This window comes from Lutzomyia longipalpis, chromosome 1 (genome assembly GCF_024334085.1).
Source record: "Lutzomyia longipalpis isolate SR_M1_2022 chromosome 1, ASM2433408v1".
Lineage (NCBI taxonomy): Eukaryota > Metazoa > Arthropoda > Insecta > Diptera > Psychodidae > Lutzomyia > Lutzomyia longipalpis.
Window position 1 is genome coordinate 40,866,007 of NC_074707.1, and position 18,819 is coordinate 40,884,825.

Sequence of the window (18,819 nt, forward strand, 5' to 3'; positions counted from 1 at the left end):
CAAGATATTCATCGAAAACTCATCGAAAATTTTGTTTTCGATTTTAGCGCCACTTGCGGTCATTTTTTGAACTTGCAATGTTCCGAGCAGTTGTAGGGCTCGTTAATATCTTTCATTTGAGCCCGAGTTGATCAAAATCGGTCAAGCCGTTTTCGAGTTATAGTCGATTTTCAATGAAAAGTTGTGGCGGCCATATTGGCTAAACGGCTTGGCCGATTTTCGAAAATGTGGTATCGTTGGAAAGGTCTTGATGGCCCCTACAACATATCAAAATTTCAGATTTTTAGCTATTACAGGGACTGAGATATAGCGAAAACAAAATTTGGGGGTTATTCAAAATGGCGGACGGGGGGGTGGGGGGTCGGATCTGACGTCATAATCGGATGTCTTCCACCCGATATATGAACTTTGCCGTTGACCGCAAGTCTCTATCTATCACCGTTCTCTCGCAATTTAGCGTTATACTCCGGCCGGACGGCCGGACGGACGGCCGGACAGATTTTTGGCGCATACGTTTTTTGGAATGTAGGGACCCTAATTCGTGCTCATCCCAAGTTTGAGCCCGATCTGACGACTTTGCATTTTTGAGTGTACACAGAAGCTGTGCTTCTTTGAAGAAAGAATCACAGCTAAAAAAGTTGGTCAGTGAGAAGAAAATCAATGTGGGTGACTTTTGAAAGTTAATATTTTACATTGAATATTAATTAATAAAAAAATATATTTGGTCAGTTTTTCGCATTAAGCTTCAAAGTTTCAGCCAAGAGGGAAGAAAGTTCTTTTTTTGTAAACGTGTGTGTGTGTGTTAATTAACAATTGTAATATTTTCCCATTTTGTGGGGATTTTCCTAACCATTGACAGGCTCTTGTATTAATTTTATATCATTAATTAAGCTCTCGCAAGAGGCGTGAATTTACTCAATTTCCTCAAGAGGTAAATTATGCGTGATGGGAATTTACTTAGCCCGGGAATACCTAAAGTGAGAGTGAGGGAAACAACCTCCAAAGGAGGAGTCTTTTGGTCTGTAAGATTGAGGGTTGTACGCGCTACGAAGTGATTGAGCTAACAATTTGGGGTTGGAAAAGTTTTCCTTTACTATGCGCGAATGGATGGGGCGGGGAAGAGGGGGGCTTTTCCACCTCATTTCTTCATGTGTCTGGCAGAAAGTTCACCTGTCAGTGTCACGGCACAAGTGAGGACGACAGGGATGATGATTTCCCGAATTTGATAAGCATCTATTTTTCTCCTTAATTTCCTGGGGATCCTTTGATGATGTGACATCCACTGGGGGATACCAAAACTCTCTCTCTCACCCCACATCAACATTCAATTTCAATTTGCCGTGAAAGAGTGCGTGTTTGCGTTTCTTTGGCACTCCTTGGGCATGTGTATGACTTTTGAAATCACTTTATTAAATGTTTTATTTGAAGATGAAATCAATTTAAGCGACCAAAAGGAGAGGAGACTTGTTGAATGAGGACTAAATGATGGGTTGACAAACTTTTTCTCAACAACGTAGAAATTCGAATTTATAAATAAAAAAAATATGAGTTTTGAGAGATTTTCTTGAGATGAATCTGAGAGAAGTTAGATCTGCTTCTGGGCTGAGTAGAAATTTTCTTTTTTTGGGCTGATGCATGACAAAATATTGATTCTAATGCATGAATTAAAGGACATGAAACTAAGAAAAAATATTTCAATTTTTGCTTTACATTCTTGACCGTTCAAGAACTAATCTTAAGAGCTTTGAAAAATAATTTTGTTGAAGCATGTAAATGTATAAAAAGGACTTTGATTAATAATCAACAAAATTAGGATTTAAGGATCATATTAATATTACTTACAAAATACTCGTTGAGGCTTGATACACCTCAGTGAGACTCACCTGAAAAGAAAAAGATAATTTATTTAAATTTTTTTCTTGTTTATTTCAAAATATTATTTATTTGTGTTTTAATTTAAAAAAAATTTATATTCCCAAAAGAGAATAAAAATTTTCCAGTCAATGAGAGATTTTTGACTGGTTTTGTAATATATACAAATTATGTATATCAAGGGGATGCCCAACCCCGAGAAATCAGTACTTTTAGTGAGGCAGCAGGTTCTTCCGATCAAAATATGCGATCAATTTGCACAATTCCACTTGCAATCGAAAGTACATTTAATTAGCTCTCGGTTGATCCCTTCTCATCATCGAAATAACATTATTAATATAAAAAAAGTTAAAGTGTTTCTCGGGAATCGGTCGAGATTGGGCGAGATTCGAGAATTCCTCATACATTTTGTTCAACAAAAAGTGACTTTTCTTCACTGAAAATGAGGTTAAACCATCCCCTTGATGTATATACAAAAACTAGACATCTGTGCCCACATTCATCCATGCCTACATATTATTATATATTTTTGACTGAAACTCTTATAAAATTCAAATGACGTCACCCAAACTATATAATAAAAACAAATTAAGAATTTATTATGCCAAAAATGATAAGAAAACTAAATTCATTCCCAAAACCGGTATTGAAGTAAAACCTCGAAAGATGTGACCACGAAATCAAAGTCTCGGCAATACTCCATCAGTTTGCGATGAAAACGAAGCGAGGCTGGAGACAAACTTCTCCAAATGAATCTTTTTACATTAATACTTATCTCGGGATGTTTAATTTTGGGAATAAATTCTCAAAATCAAAGCAAAGATTTTAGTGAAAAGCTAACTTATTCAGAGCCAGAAGTTTGTGCGAAAGCTGGATGTGTTCGTGGAAAAGTTGAAAGTGGACGATTAAAGCCCTATGATGCTTTCTACGGGATTCCTTATGCTGAACCTCCAGTTGGGAAGCTCAGATTCGAGAGTCCTGTTCCCTATGCAGGATGGTCAGGATACTGGAATGCTACCTACCCCAGGGATTCCTGTACTCAACGGAGTACTAACTTTCCCAGTAAGTTTGTTTGAAAAAAAAACTAATTATTTTTTAAGGAATATATCTAACAAATATTTCTTTCATTTCTAGATTCAGAAGATTGTTTGTATTTAAACATTTACCGGCCAATTCACAGACTCAAGGATAAAAAACTACCAGTAATGGTTTGGATTCATGGAGGATCATTCATAAGTTTCTCAGGAAGTCCTGATTTCTTTGGACCTGAATATCTAATGGACAATGGGGAAGTTATCGTAGTAACCCTTAACTACAGACTTGGCATTTTTGGTTTTCTCTGTTCAGGAGATGAAGCGGTTAAAGGAAATTTCGGACTTAAGGATCAACAGTTAGCCTTACAATGGGTGGCTTCAAACATTGAGTCTTTTGGTGGAGACCAGAACTCTATAACCCTAGCTGGCCATAGTTCAGGAGCAGCTACTGTTCATCTACAAATGATGAATTCAAATTCTCAAGGTAGTTCCGATCTTTTCCTTTTTGTTAGCTCTATCCTTAATTAACTATGATTATGTCTTCAATTTTTAGCCCTGTTTCATCGCGTTATTTTAATGAGCGGTTCAGCTCTGGGTCCATTTATGTACCCAATTGATTTTCCTGCCCAATTCAGGCTAGTAGCTAAAAGTTCAGGCTTAAGTAATTGGGATACAGACTCAAAGTCCAGCTTAGCAAAAGGCCTCAAAAATATCGAAGCGTCGACATTGCTGACAGCTATGGACGACTTATTTGTTCTTGATTCAATACCTGCAACACCACTACGTCCTTGCGTTGAAGGAAACTGGGAGGGTGCATTTATGACGGAAGATCCTAGAAAGGTTTGGGCTGAAGGTAGATTCGCACAGAAACCTATGCTTCTGGATACAGTTTCAAATGAAGGAATAAATTTAGCATATTTAGTTGCCAATCAAACATGGTTAGATGTATTCAATGAGAACATTTACAAATATCTCCCAATACAAATGGATTTTCAACCGAAGTATGCTAATGATGTCTTTAAATTCTATTTTGGGAAAAACTACATTGATGACACAAATGCGGATAAATATTACCAGGTCAAAGGTTTTCAAAGGAAATTCTTGTTTCATTCCAATCTCAAATTTTCTTTTCATTTTCCAGATGTTTGGAGATAGACAATTTTTGTATCCGATGTTTACGTTAGTATCGCAGTATTTGCAATATGCAGACGTCCAAAAAAATCCTATATTCATCAACGAATTTGGATATGAGGTACGAAAGATTTCGTAATCGATTTTGATATATTTTTAATGTATTCCTTAAAAAAATCTTTTAGGGTCCTTATAGTTTTGTCGAACTCCTAACAGGGAAGGATCTAAATCTAGGAGTTGGACACCTAGATAACATTCTCTATCTCTTCACAATAAAAATTCTATTTCCACCATTTGAAGAGAATACAACTGAGTCTAAGATGGTTGACATTTACGTAAGGACGATTGTAGATTTTATCGTCAGAGGAGAGGTAAAATCCTGGAGCAGGTTTAATCCTTGCACTCCGACACAATCCACTCCATTCTGTGATCGTCAGATTTTTCAGAAAAACGAAAAAATGGTTCCGAACCAAGTGAATGTTTCAGTTTCCAACAAAATTGACGTAGAAATGGTTAAATTTTGGTCTAGGATTGATAATGGTATTAGATATTGTTTTTAAAGAATGTGAGTGAAAAAAAGGATTAAATAAACATTTTATTGAAAAAAAATTTTTTTTTAGAAAAAAAGAAAGGGAAATGCGAATTCTTATTTTTTTATTCTCTTAACAATTGGAGGATCAAGGTTTCTAACCTCAAAAGTTTTATCTTCATTTTCTTTTAAAAGAAAATATTTTTCCAAGTTTCCTTTCGGCGATCTTAAAGTAATGATCCTTCCCTGTACACAGATGTAGAATTTCTCACGAAATATTAAATAGATTTTAATTCTGAGGCGATCGAAAAAAGACGAATTGACCACTTTGTCCAGCAAAATCCTTAAAGGGTTAAAGACGGGTCAAAATTGTTTCCTCAAATAAGGACTTCAAAGGACTTCTTTAAATCTTTACGTTTAGTCAATTCATAGTTTATAGTATCTATAGTGGTTAACCCCTCATTTGTGTACATAAATTTTCTGATTAATCTAGTGAAATACTGGCACCTAATCCTGGGAGGATAAAAGCTTTACAATCACTGCAATGTGAGATCCTTTGCTGAAGCTGGTGTGTGTGTGTGGCAACCGAGGGATTACCTTTGAGTGCGGAGAGTTGAGATTAAGAATGTTGTACGCCATCGTTGAAGGTCCCGTATGCAGTGATTTAGTACGATAGGGGAGATCGGGGTTAAAAAAGTCACTTAAGGGTTTAGAAAAAGCTCAAAATATCATATTTCCCAAATAGATAAGGCGAAATGTATAGCTCATTTCTTTAGGAAATTTACTGCCCTACAACTCTTTCTCAGATCATTTTGTTCTATCTAGCTTGGAAATATGATATTTTAGGCTTTTTCCAAACCCTTAAGTGACTTTATTAGCCCCGGTCTCCCCTATAGAGTGGATTATGCAGCCATAATTTGTATTATTTCAAAAAGGGGTTTGAGGGGGATGAAACAATTGGAGTTTGAGTGTCAAATGAGTGGTTCGAAGTAGCCAGAAAGTTTGAGGCAAATCGGGAAAGAGAACGGAGAGATATTTATGTGGGCAGCATAGAAAAGGGTTGGTGTGTGTGTGTGATTATATGGGAATTAGTGTAAGCATTTTGCCTCATTTCACTTTAACGAAATAATTCACTCTCTCTCCTGATGGTGCTGATGTTTGTAGAAATATGGGGGATGAAACATACTTGAGTGAAAATTTTAATCTTTCAATATTTAACTTGTAATTTGCCTCCACTTAGCCCTGTGCTTTAGCAAAAAGCTCCTTTCCATCCTCTGCTGGTGCTTTTTTCCCCGCGCGCGCGCGCCCACCGAGATGACTTTGAAAATCTGATCGCACGGATTGAGTCACACCCGTGGAAAAGCTGCTGGTTGAAGCCATAACGCTTGAGCCACTTTAAGAGGGAGATCTGGGTTGTATGGTGCCTTCTTTGTGGAGCTAAAGTACCCACCCATAGAATGGGGTTTGTCGCAGAGTTCTGGATGTCTTTTATTATTAATTAATATTATCTCGTCGTACGGAGCTTCTCAAAATTCCACCCACACCCCATCACTTAAGGGAAAAGCCAACAAAGACAGAGGAGGAGCTCGTTCAGCTGAAATCTTCGACATCATCATCATTATCCATTAAGAGTGGGCAACCCACATTTTCCCTTTTGTTCCACAAATGAAAAGTTTATTATATCAGCCAAACCATTCACCCCATCCGTGCCCACCTTTTGCGCCAGACACAAAACCACCTTTTGCTTTTTGGACCGAAGGGTTGCGCCGGGAAAACTCCTCCACACAGAGAGATTATGCTAAAGCAAACACACGACGACTCTACAAAAGGACGGATAGCCGCATGCAAGGGGTGTGAGGTGATGGGGGGGGTGGCCTCCTAACAGATCTACATATTGTGGTTCACGATGTTGGCAAAATATTTGATTTGCGAATTTTCTCAAATATTTTTTGTTTGCTGCTCTGAGACGGAAACACTTCTTAATTTTAACCTAAGGGGTGATTTTTAGGGGATGAAAAAAAATAGAAATTCGTAAACTAGGATATTTTTAGAATCAAAAGAAGCTTTTAGCAAAAAAAAATCAACCCTATATTGTTGATGATTTTTATGGGAAATCTATTGAAGGAAAAATAAATATTTTATACATTTTATTTTTCCATTTTCTGAGTTTTTCTGGAGTTTCTGGGGCATAGGCAAAATTGCATGGAGAATACCGTGTAAAATGAAGAAGTTTATTGTCCCCAAGTCTTACATGATAGAGACATTCTGGAGCAATTTGTCGTATGAGAATTTTTCTCCTTCTTTAAACATCCAATAAAAATTCAAGTCCACAGCCAGACTGAAGCAATTGACTCGGGAAAATGCAATATTGGCAATGAGTGAGAATGGTTTGAAAATGGAATTCAATGTAATAAGAAAGGCAAGTGCAATTACACCCAAATAATCATCTTGGCAATTTTTTTCTCTCTCTCTTTTCTTTACAAGAATAATTCTTACAAAAGTAATCTTCAATGATGATGAGTTTTCTGCTAATGGGTTAAGAGAAACATTTTTAATAATGAAAAGAAATGAATCTGAAGGAAATCCTGGGAAATTATAAAAGACTGAAGAGATTTTCTGAAAGGATTTTCACTAAGGCAGCATAGCGAAGATGATAGAAAAGGATTAAGGTTGATATTTGCTTTGCAAGCATAAATGATCGGAGACAGAGCAATATTTGTTCAATGTGCTTACGAACAATCTTTCAACACCTGTTCCCCATAAACACCCCACTCAACCCCCATCCCTCAGGAGTCTCAAAACCTTCCGCATAGTGCTTTTATAAATTACAAAAAGGAAAGCGACGGTGTATGGGTTAAGATGGAAGCTAGATAAATCTATTTGCCGGATGGTGAGTTTGGGGTTAAATTCTCATATAAATCAAATATTTGCCATTGTTGAGACATTTTCATTGTGGCAAAAGCGAGGAAGGTAGCCTCAAGATAAAATTCACCCTGCTGCACACACCACTCTATTTGGCAACATCCCTCCATCCCTTCATCCCTGCGGAAAAGATGGGGAAGGGAAAAGTGGAAAAGAATATACCACCGAAGAAGTGAATTGATAGCAAGAGAAAGGAGGGAGGACGAGAAGATCTATTGGAATTATTTTAAAATAAACATTAATCCTTTGCCAATTTCTCTCTCTCGAGCAATTACTCTTATTCCATTGCGAACCATTGTTTGAGTCCCCAAGAGACTCGCCTTGGAGCTGTTATTGCATTATTGAACTTTTACTTAAAACTCCACCACATAGAAAATGTTTCCATTGGGGTGTGTAATGAAGTTGGGATGATGCCAAAGTCATATTGCCGGGGAATGTGGAGCTTTTTGGAGATGAAAAGAAAAGCTTCGCGTTGTTGTAGACAATTGAGTGCCGTGTAGAAGATACTCGTGAAGAGACAGATAAAAAACATCACCAACGGACCATTTGCTAAGGCTTCTTCAAAAGACAATTCACATAGCCAGTAGAGTGGAATGAGGGAGCGTCTCAAGTACTATCAGGGTTAACTTTTGAAAGTTTTCCCCCAAACCAACCAAAACGGAGGGGTTGTGCAAAAGCCCAGGGAGGTGGGCAAATGTGGTCGACAATCAAGCTCTCGGTATGTCTGTGGCATGTGAGCTTTTGTCGGGAGAAAAAGCTCCGGCGGCAGAGGGAACGTGGTGGCCCTTCCCCACAGGCCAAAAAGAGGCGGTTTCAAACAGCACCACCATCAACCAGAAAACACAGACGATGTGGCCCACACGTAATTTAATTTCAGGATTAAATAAGCCACTTGTTTGGATTGGACGCAAAAGGGTTTTGCAGTTCACCTCCCTTCGAGACAAAACTTTACTTTCTCATCGTTTTGTACTTTCATACGGGGGTGGGTGGGATGCCGGTGTATGTTGGCGCGTACCCTTTGATATAAAATCCCATTCCTCCAAAGAATAAGCTCTCCGGCTCTCTTCAAACGTACACACCACCACAAACTTCCCAAAAAGCCCACGTTTCCAAAGCCGGGCGAGATATTATAATGCGACCATCATAAAAGCTTTAATTTCAACTTTCACCCCCAACTCTCTCATCTCAACCCCCGGAATCCTTGATTGCGGTGGGTCAGAGATGTAAATGGAAAAACAATAAGTGAAAGGAACTTTGTCTTACTGAAAATTTCTTCCCTTATAGATTCATCAATGGAGCTACAGGTTTTTGCCAGGCATAAAAGGAGGATGTTTATCTTTAACCTGTCCGTTTATTTTGAGTTTTTGAAGTCGATTTATTTTACAAGAAAGGAAAGGATGATAAAGTGAAGGTAGTACCTTTCTTGTTTTTGTAGGCAAAATGTGGGATCAGGAGAATAGAATTTTAAGTCGTTCAAGAGGTGGGTTAGATATACTTCAATAATCTATCTCTTTGTTTTAGTTCTTATAAATATTCATAAGAAATTAGATGAAAATTGAATTATTTGGCATTTGTTGAACAAATTCTTTAGTTTTGATAAAACTTTAGTTAACGACTCTTCATAAAATTTTAATAAATCTTGCTCTTACACAAATTCTTATGTATTTTATGTATTTACACATTCATACATATTATATAATAAATTTACCGTAATATTAGTGACTTCATTCACAAAGAAACAGAACTAAGAATTTAGTCTTTGTTGAGATTTTGAAGAAAAAACATCTTTATAAATTTTTGGTTTTAAACCTTCTAAATAATTTCTATTTTATGTTTATAAATTGTAGGAATATTAGAATTTTTTTTTAGTAAATAAAAGTCTTTAAAAATCTTCAAAGAAAAATTCTTTTTTTCAATAATTTCCATTCATTTTACGTCTTTAATTAATAAGACACGACAAAGAGCTGGAATCAGGTTTTTATTTCCATCTGTACGGAAGGAGAAGAAGAAATTGCCAAAAGTCATTCACTTTTGCTCCAAAGAAACAAAAATAAAACTAAAAATGGAATGTTTTACATCACCATGTGCAAGTTTAAGTACAGGAGCTGCAAATCAGTTCCTTGAACTTCTTGTGAACTATATGAGCCTTTCTATGTGTTCCCTTTCTCCACCTGAGATGTGGCCTGCTGATTATGGAGATATTGCCATTAGAAAAGGTATTGTAGTTTTAAAACAAATTCTCTGAAAATCCCTTAAAAAATAAATTATGTTGTGCAGGTTTTGGAAATTACGATTTTATTATTGTTGGAGCAGGATCAGCTGGATGTGTGCTAGCTAATCGGCTTAGCGAAAATCCAGATTGGAAAATTCTTCTATTAGAAGCTGGAGGTGACCCTCCAATTGAAGCAGCTGTAAGTTTGTTTAATTTTCTAATTTCCCTAAGCACAATTCTAATAGAATTCGTTATATCCTGCAAAAGATACCTGCTCTAGCTTCAGCTATGTACAAGACACAGTACGACTGGAACTATAACACTGAATCAAAAGAAAACATCAATAGATACGCTACTATCTGGCCTTTGGGAAAGATGCTAGGAGGTTCTAGTTCAATGAATTTAATGGCTTACGTAAGAGGTAACGAAGATGATTACAACCGCTGGGAAGCTCTTGGGAATCCAACCTGGGGATTTGACGATGTTTTACCGTACTTTAAGAAATCCGAATGTAATCGTAATCCTGAAATCGCGGACGCTTTTGGGGGCTACTACCACTCAACTGATGGCTTACTTTCTGTTCAGCTCTGGAGTGGCAACAATTCACTAACCAGCGACATAATTGAAGCAGCTAGGGAGTTGGGATATCCTTTTGTACAGGATGTAAATGCAAACAGGCATACCGGCTTTACATTTCTTCAAGCAACGATTAATGATGGAATTCGTGCAAGTACAGCTGCAGCATTCTTAGTTCCTGCCAAGGATCGACCTAACCTACATGTAGTCAAACAAGCGCATGTTCTTAATTTGGAGATTGACGGCAAAGGCGTAGTTTCCGGAGTTAAAGTCCTTCTCAGAGGGCAACAAGTACTCAGCGCTTATGCTGAAAAAGAAGTCATTGTTAGCAGTGGAACTATAAATTCCCCTCAAATTCTCATGCTGTCTGGAATTGGGCCAGCTGATCATCTTAACGAAATGGGACTCCCTGTTGTAAGTAATCTGCAAGTTGGTAAGAACCTACAGAATCATCCAGCTATACTTCTAGCTCTAAAAGTCGATCCAGACACTCCGGCTGCATCAGAAACTGACTCTCTTCAAGCTTTCTTTCAATACCTAACAGGACATAAAGGACCTTTCAGTACAATTAGTTTACAAGGAATCACAGGCTTTGTAAATCTTGAAGATCCCCTGGGATTGTATCCTGATTTCCAAATAACTCATACTTTCTTTCAAAAAGGACAACAAAGCAATGCTGAGGGTTTTCTCAAATCCGTTGGGTTCAGTAATTTTCAATTTGTGGAAAAATTAGGGGCTGAAGTGGAAAAATCTGGCGTTCTTTTTGTTTCTCTCGCATATCTTCAGGAGAAATCAAGAGGAGAAGTTTTGTTGCGTAGCGTTGAACCTGCAGAGAAGCCTCGGATCTTTCCTAACAACTTATCTGAGGAATCTGACGTTGAAATCTTACTTAAGGCTATACGATGGTATTTACAATTCCTGAATACGGAACCATTCAGATCACGTCAAGTTACTCTTCTCGAACTCCAACTTCCTGAATGTCAAGGACTAGAATTCGGTAGTGATGACTACTGGCTTTGCTACTTGGAGCATTTAATTAGAACTTTCTCCCATCCCGTTGGGACTTGCAAAATGGGCCCTGATTCCGATCCTGACGCTGTAGTTAATTCAAGATTGCGAGTTAGGGGAACTACTGGGTTAAGGGTCGTTGATGCTAGTATCATGCCCTATATTGTCAGAGGAAATACAAATGCCCCAACAATTATGATTGCAGAGAAAGCAGCTGATTTTATTAAAGAAGATTGGGGCTTTAGTGTTCAATAATTACCTATCTATATTCAGAATTATTTCAGAGATTTAAAAGCAATAAACAGTTCTTATGTAGTCTGAAGAAGTCTGTTAATTTCATGGCTCAATCAAATGTTTGTTTTTGAAGCAAATAAACTCTATGCTTTTCTTGCGACAAAAATCTTTTACTTTTCATTCAGATCACTGCCTAGATAAGCTTTGAGGTATTAGAATGTTCAAATTTTAAGATCTTAAGCTTTTCTAGTTTGTTCAATAGGTTTCAGATCAGTCCTCAAAAGTTTTGCAAAAAAAAGTTGAAAATAATCATTAAATTCAGCACGTACTGACTGCAAATGGTGGACTATCTCATGAAACAATAAAACATTCTCTGAAGCCACGCGTCTGTGGGTGGAGTTGTCGTAGTAAATAATGACGTATAGAGAGAAAAATGTAGCCCTTCAAATTTAATGTCCCCTTTTAATCCACAAAAGCACCCTCGCTGGTACAGAGCGTGGTATTAATTCATCATTGAGCCATCAAAGTGTGGAATACCGGAAAGAGCTGCTGGGATGGAAGGATTGGGGACTCTCGTGCCTGTCATTTGCGGAAGTGCAACAAAATAATCCATATATAGAATAATTCTATACTGTATGTTCCCATGCACGTTGTCGCTTTCCGTTGTCACGGTATTTTATCATATCCTCCCGAGTAATATCATTAATAATTCCGTTTGATTGTTCATGCTGTTGGTGGAGCTTTTGAAATTTTCCACCAGAAACCACCTCCGCCCCCACCTGACTAATGAACTAAGCACTCACGCTGAACTTTGGACAATTTCCGGAAGATTGTATCCTTTCGCTATATACATATATAGGTGAGCTATATACCCTCACTTTGAAACTCCCTCCGTCTATGCTACTTATGTGTCTCACAGTCTTATCCTTTTTTTTCGTCAGAACAAACAGGAGTCTCACAGAGCAACATGTTTCATGGAAGATACATACATATATAACGCAGGGATGAAGGAATAAACTCGGGAAAATTCCATCTCTTTCGTATCTAGCACAAAATCACCGACAAGCTCGCCTTATATTGCGAAAACTTCAAATACAAGAAAGCAACAATGCCATTCTTTATTCAAAAACTTGCAAAGTCATATCAGTGTTGGATGGAGATGGAAATTCTTGAAAATTCTAACAACTAAACACAATGGAAGAAAATATATTTTCCTGCATATGTATAATTTACTTCAATGCGAAAATATTGCTCTTCTACACGCCAAAGCAGCTGACAAGGTGGCAATCACCAGTGCAAAAAAAAAAACTTTCGCAGAAAAAGGTTATATAAAATTCACAAAAGTACCTAACACAACTTTCTAACGATGTTAGTTTTCAAAAAGAATTATAAAATTTCTGTGGAAAGTTTAATGTTTCTATTCAAGATAAAATTATTACGTAAAGAGTTTCAAAGCATTCAAAAGAATTATCTGAGCTTTTACCTACTTTCGTAAAGATATTTAGTGGAACGTAGCTTAATTCGGACCACCAAAGGTCCGCACAGCGTAAGAAAAAATGTACTGGTAAGCTGACCAAGCTTACGAGAGCTGTGTTTCTTTCAGTGTACCAATTTTGTGAGAGCAAACTAGAACGCGAATTAATTTAAATACGCGCAAAGTCGGGAAAAGTTGAAAAGTCATACCCTAAGAAATGTTTGGATGGCCATATCTCGAGAACGGATCCATAGATTTTCATAAATTTTTTTTTGTTTGAAAGGTCTTGAAGTCAGCTATAACATATCGAAATATGAAAAAAAATTATGTCGCCATTTTCGAAAAATTCGAGTTCGAAATTTTCGAAAACTTTGTTCTCGATTTTAGCGCCTCTTGCGGTCATTTCTCGAAGTTGCAATGTTCTAGACATTTGTAGGGTTTCACGAAACCTTTCATTTGCGCTTGAGTTGATTAAGATCGGATTTGTAGAACCCGAAATATGACATGCTAACTTTAGAAGGCTATATCTCGAGAACGGCGACATAGATTTTCTTCATTTTTGGCATGGAGCTAGATAATATAGTCAGCTATAACATATCAAAAAATGAAGCAAATCGATAATGGCGTTTTTGAGATATTCATCGAAAACTCATCGAAAATTTTGTTTTTGATTTTTGGCCCCCTAGCGGTCACTTTTGAAACTTCGGATGTTTTACAGAGTTGTAGGGTTTGTTGAGAGATTTCATTTGAGCCCGGGTTGATCAAAATCGGTCAAGCCGTTTTCGAGTTATGGTCGATTTTCGATGAAAAATTGTGGCGGCCATATTGACTAAACGGCTTGACCGATTTTCGAAAATGAGGCATCGTTGGAAAGGTCTTGATGGCCCCTATAACATATAAAAATTTCAGATTTTAAGCTATTACAGGGGCTGAGATATAGCGAAAACAAAATTTTGAGGTTATTCAAAATGGCGGACGCGGGGGTGGGGGGTATTTGACGTCATAATCGGACGTCTTCCAGTCGACTTTTAAACTTTGTCGTTTACCGCAAGTCTCTATCTATTACCGTTCTCTTGCAATTTAGGTTTATAATCCGGACGGACGGCCGGACGGACGGCCGGCCGGACAAAAAAAATTTTGGCGCATACGTTTTTTGGAATGTGGGGACCCTAATTCGTGCTCATCCCAAGTTTGAGCCCGATCTGACGACTTTCGATTTTGCTCGGTACACAAAAGCTGTGTCTGAAAGAAACACAGCTAAAATGGTATAAAATAAAAAGCAATATTCTTAAATTTGGTAACATTTTAAAGCCTATTTTATCCTCTTTTAACTCCCATAACTTTCTACATTTAAAGTTTTATCAGTTTTAAGTAATATAGGGATTGAAAAAGGCCTTAAAGGCCTGGCCATACGACAGCGTCAAAAGACGTTGTTCGTTGTTTTTTCTCACTTGCTCTTTGTCAGCTTAAGAGGTCCGAATTTGGGCACGTTCCCCTAAGTATAAAAGGACATTGTTCATTTTGAATCTCTCATGATTTTATTTGATGATACTCGCTGAACGAAAAATAAATTTTTAAGAAAACATTCAAAGAAAATTCAAACAGTTTTTATTTTTTAAATTTTCCGTAGATTGACAAAATTCAGTAAAAGAAAAAGTTCAGACTACACCCCCATTTTACATAAATTTCCCTTTACAAAAATTCCAAAAATATTTTATTTTATTGAACCTTAGAAAAGATTAATTTTGGGGTAGATTCTGATAAAATCTTTTCTTTTCTATCAACTGAAAAGTTGTTGTAAGATTTTGAAAGATGGGTGTTTTTAAATAGTTTTATTGTCGTTGTATAAAAGAAAAACAAAAAATTTGTTGTTCAGGAAAATAGTCAGAAAGATCTCTAAAAAGGCCTGGAAAAGTAATTTTTCTTCACAAATACGATTAAAGGTAGAAACGAAATGTAAAAATCCTATAAGATTTTTCCCGGAATATCAAAAATCTTATAACTGACGAAATGTAAGAAAAGTAAAGATTTTTTTTTTCAGAATCTACCCCCTAGTACAGTTCAAAATTTCTCTCTGTGCATCGGAGACAATTTTCACAAAATTTATCAAAATCAGTCAAGTCGATTTGGTGCAATGAAAGAAAAAATTGTAAATGTGTGATGTTTCAACAAATCCTCTATATCGCCATCAAGGAGTTAACACGATGATTAATATCATCCACTTACACTACAATGTACCTTATAGATGGGTCTGATGGAATCATCAATATCCTCATCCATATATACCCCACAATATCTGCATGATTAGGGGTTTTCGGTCAATGAACACAATTTCCCTACGAAGTGGCACCATGGGGTGAAGTGCTGAGACGGCCATAAGACGAGAGAAAGCACCACAAGGGCTGTACGTACACACAAATGGTACACTCACAGGATACATTGGAATCCACCCCCAACCCCCATGGACGACGACGCATTCACATGCAGTTCCCAGGAAATGTTTGGGGAATACATTTGTTGTATGACATTCCGGTGGGAGCACCATGAGATGCATTCTCAAACGAATTCGCACCGTCGCAGATTCACCCCCCAATCCCCTATTCTCTACGTGAGGGTTGAGTGCCATTTGGGAGGAGAGGGTGAGGTGGTCAAAGACTCGGGGACTTTCATGCACAATTCACACTCATCTCGTTCGAGTTAATATTCATTCATAACATTTGAGGAACATTTGCCAAATTGTTCCATACAAATGTATCGCATTCTGCACCCCCTTCGCCTCTCGTTCGCAGAGTGACCTTTTGTTGATATTCAGTACGCTGCTATGGGAGCTAGCTAAGCTATATCATACTCCTAACTTTTCAAATGCACCCAATTTCACCTTCAGGAAAGTGCGACAATATGACTAAATTCAGGTGTGTTGGCAACATGCTGAATTTGCATACATAGAAAATTTCAATGGGACATGCTACCTACCTTCCAGAATAGATGGAAATTTCAGGAATTTCAACGATAGAGACTTCCTTTGGTCAACGAATGGTAAAAGTTTCTCATTCTGCATTGATTTGGCTGTATTATTGCTTAATTATTGAGATTTGAAGTGTTTTTTATGTTTGTCAAAATTATATATTTTGTATATTAAATTTTTTTTAGAATAAAAAGAAGATTTTTGAAGGACGTTTTGTCCTTTTTCTACAGAGGAAATAAATACCAAAATTACTAACCTAAGATTAAGAGAACAAAAATTGCAATAGATTACACCAGGCGGCTCCATTTTCCCTTAAAAGGTCTCTATATATAGCACGATGGAGACGCCTGGTAGTAATACATGAAAATCAAACAAATTCTTGAAAAAAATTAAATGTTTCTTAAAATTTAATTCACCTTGTAAACAGTGGAGACGCCTGGTAAAAATATATAATAGCAAAAGAATCAAAAAAGCTCTTTTTTTTAAATTGATAACAACCAATAAAGTTGGCAGATAAACGTTTAAGTTCCCTGAATTTTCTTATATCCAGGAAAAATCCCAAATGAATAGTCCCGGAAAGCGTTCATCCACACTTTCCGCAAAATGCGTGTAGACCACCATAAAGTTGTATCAAGCATGCGATCCATGAGGAGGAATGAATAAAAAATCCACCACCCGCCCATTCAGTGTTATCTTGAAATTATGGACGTCCCAAAATGAGGCAGGCAGGAGTGAAATATTCAATGAGGGAAAAAGGAGTTCATTAAAATTTAACAAACCTCCCCTCCTTGCCAGGAGTCTATGTTGGAAAAACAGCACGTCTCAGAGTGTAGGTAGTTAAACCACTACAATAAGCTTCAACCTAATAAATAAATTAACTCCTTTTACCTCATTATTTTACCGCCGCTCTTTTGGGGGAGTAGAAACTTTTCATGCACTGCAAAAAATCCTTCCATGATAATCCATCCCTTCGTCTCCCATCATCCTGTTTTGTGTGTGCATGTGGTGGAATAATAGTTAATAATGCTGTAGGTTGGACCACACCACACAACACCATCCCCGCAACTCGAGGTTAGAATTTTTTGGTTGTGGAAAAAATCCTTTTTGTGGAAAACCCTACATAGCATTGGAAAATGATTGCACACAGAGGTACGTCATTCCGGAAACAATTTTGTAAACGCAAAAATTTCAAAAATATTCATTTAATTAAATTATTAATGACGGGTATATTGCGAGGCAATTGGTAAATGAATTTTCGGGGAAAGTATGTATTGTTTCATTATTTAATTATTTTAATTTTATGAGTTGTTTTATATAGAGAAAATATGCCAATATTGGAAAATTCCTATTCTGGAATATTTGTGAAGTAAGGTAATATAAATGAAATAAAATATAATATATCGGTAGGAAAGACCGGAGTAAAAAAAGTCAATTTAGAATTTTCAAATGGCAATTTCTCTCAAGTTATGATTCGGAAAAATCTGAAAAAAAATTTGTTGGAAAGCCCTACAAATATTTAATAACTGACTGCAATTTGGAGGTTACCCGAGCGATAGTTTTGGAGTTAGAAAACAAATAAATCTGATATTTTTTCTCACTAGCTGGGTTAATGTGGAAAACGTTGCCAAGTTAAAAATTATTTGAATCATAACATGCCTCTTGGGGTAAATAATAGTCAACCAATGTAAATCTTATGGAACTTCGAAATTTTTGACATATTTTCTAACCATTTGTTGCAAAATGGGGTGATTGAGAAAATCGCAAATTTCTCTGTTTTAGTGGGTATAAATGTGAAATTCCTTGTAGCGAATCAAAAGGTGAGAAGTTTAGCTATCAACTACTATCAATCTCTCAGGTGGAAAATCATTGGAAATGTCAGAAAATTCCACCGACTTTATTTACCCCGCTGGTGACTATATTTACCCGCCGAGTTTAAAAAAAGTCAGAAGCAAAAGGGTTCAGGAAAAGTTCGAAAACTCCCTGGAGATAGGGAAAAGTGGTCTGACACAAAATTGTAGGCCAGGAAATTTCCTATAAGAATGACCTAAAGAGTGAATTTTCTTGCCCTTGGGGAATCCTGGAGAGAAAGGATTTCTGTAAATTGACTTCTTTTACCCCAGTCTCCCCTATGTATTTTTTTTAATAGAATGGTTGAGAAAAAAGTTCTTCGTCACTGTGCTTCATGTTAAGAAAAATGTTTTTTTGTAGAATTTTCAGAGTAAATCCTCAGCTTTGAAAATTTGCAAATGTGTGGAATATACAAATTGATTTAAATTGTAATTAATGATACGATACAGTACCCCGTAGAGCGTGTATGTCCTAATTCTCAAATAAACCAGCATCCATTGTCATTTCCCGTGTTGGCCTTAAATACGGGTTAGTATTATATTGAAAATTAGCGAAATAGACCTAGGGATAGGTTTATGAAATGAAGCATTATGTTTGTGTATGCATTGTGTCTCCCATCAATACTAAATTACACTAAATCAGAACTAATTTGCGCTGACTGTAATCAGTGTGAATTCTCAAATAGTACCCAATGCCATTCCTTTTGCCCTGTAATAGAATTTCTCTGTGCCAAAACGGAGCTTTTCGGTGGCGAGGGTGGGTGTGGGGTTGTGGGGGGTTACGTACAAATTGGAATGCCCCTGTGCCTGGAGCCAGCCCGCACACAAAAGCTCCCCCATGCGTGTGCAGTAGCAGTGAATCGCGTTTATTGGGTAAATTCAGACGGCAAAAGGAGCACACGAGGGAGACTCCGCCGGGGCCCCATGTGGAATGTAATGAAATTTACCGAAAGCTCGTTGAAGCGCTTTACTAAACGATTAATCAGGAAAATGTGTTTGCTCAAATTTTGCCACA

The 18,819-nt window shown here is 37.1% G+C and overlaps 3 protein-coding genes across 7 annotated transcripts in view; 2 read left to right on the plus strand and 1 right to left on the minus strand.

Annotated features, from left to right (window-relative positions):
* Positions 1–18,819, minus strand: part of LOC129787317 (polypyrimidine tract-binding protein 2) — a 393,752-nt gene that overhangs the window by 350,551 nt on the left and 24,382 nt on the right. The gene's annotated exons all lie outside the window — the stretch shown is intronic.
* LOC129791248 (juvenile hormone esterase-like) lies at positions 2,577–9,344 on the plus strand. The gene is made up of 5 exons (XM_055829353.1): positions 2,577–2,934; positions 3,007–3,390; positions 3,460–3,746; positions 4,223–4,372; positions 9,336–9,344. The coding sequence occupies exons 1-5, from the start codon at positions 2,622–2,624 to the stop codon at positions 9,342–9,344; spliced, it is 1,143 nt and encodes a 380-aa protein (XP_055685328.1). The 5' UTR covers positions 2,577–2,621.
* Positions 9,243–11,684, plus strand: LOC129787316 (glucose dehydrogenase [FAD, quinone]-like). The gene is made up of 3 exons (XM_055822814.1): positions 9,243–9,704; positions 9,766–9,899; positions 9,968–11,684. Exons 1-3 carry the CDS (start codon positions 9,551–9,553, stop codon positions 11,537–11,539), a joined length of 1,860 nt encoding a protein of 619 aa, XP_055678789.1. The 5' UTR covers positions 9,243–9,550; the 3' UTR covers positions 11,540–11,684.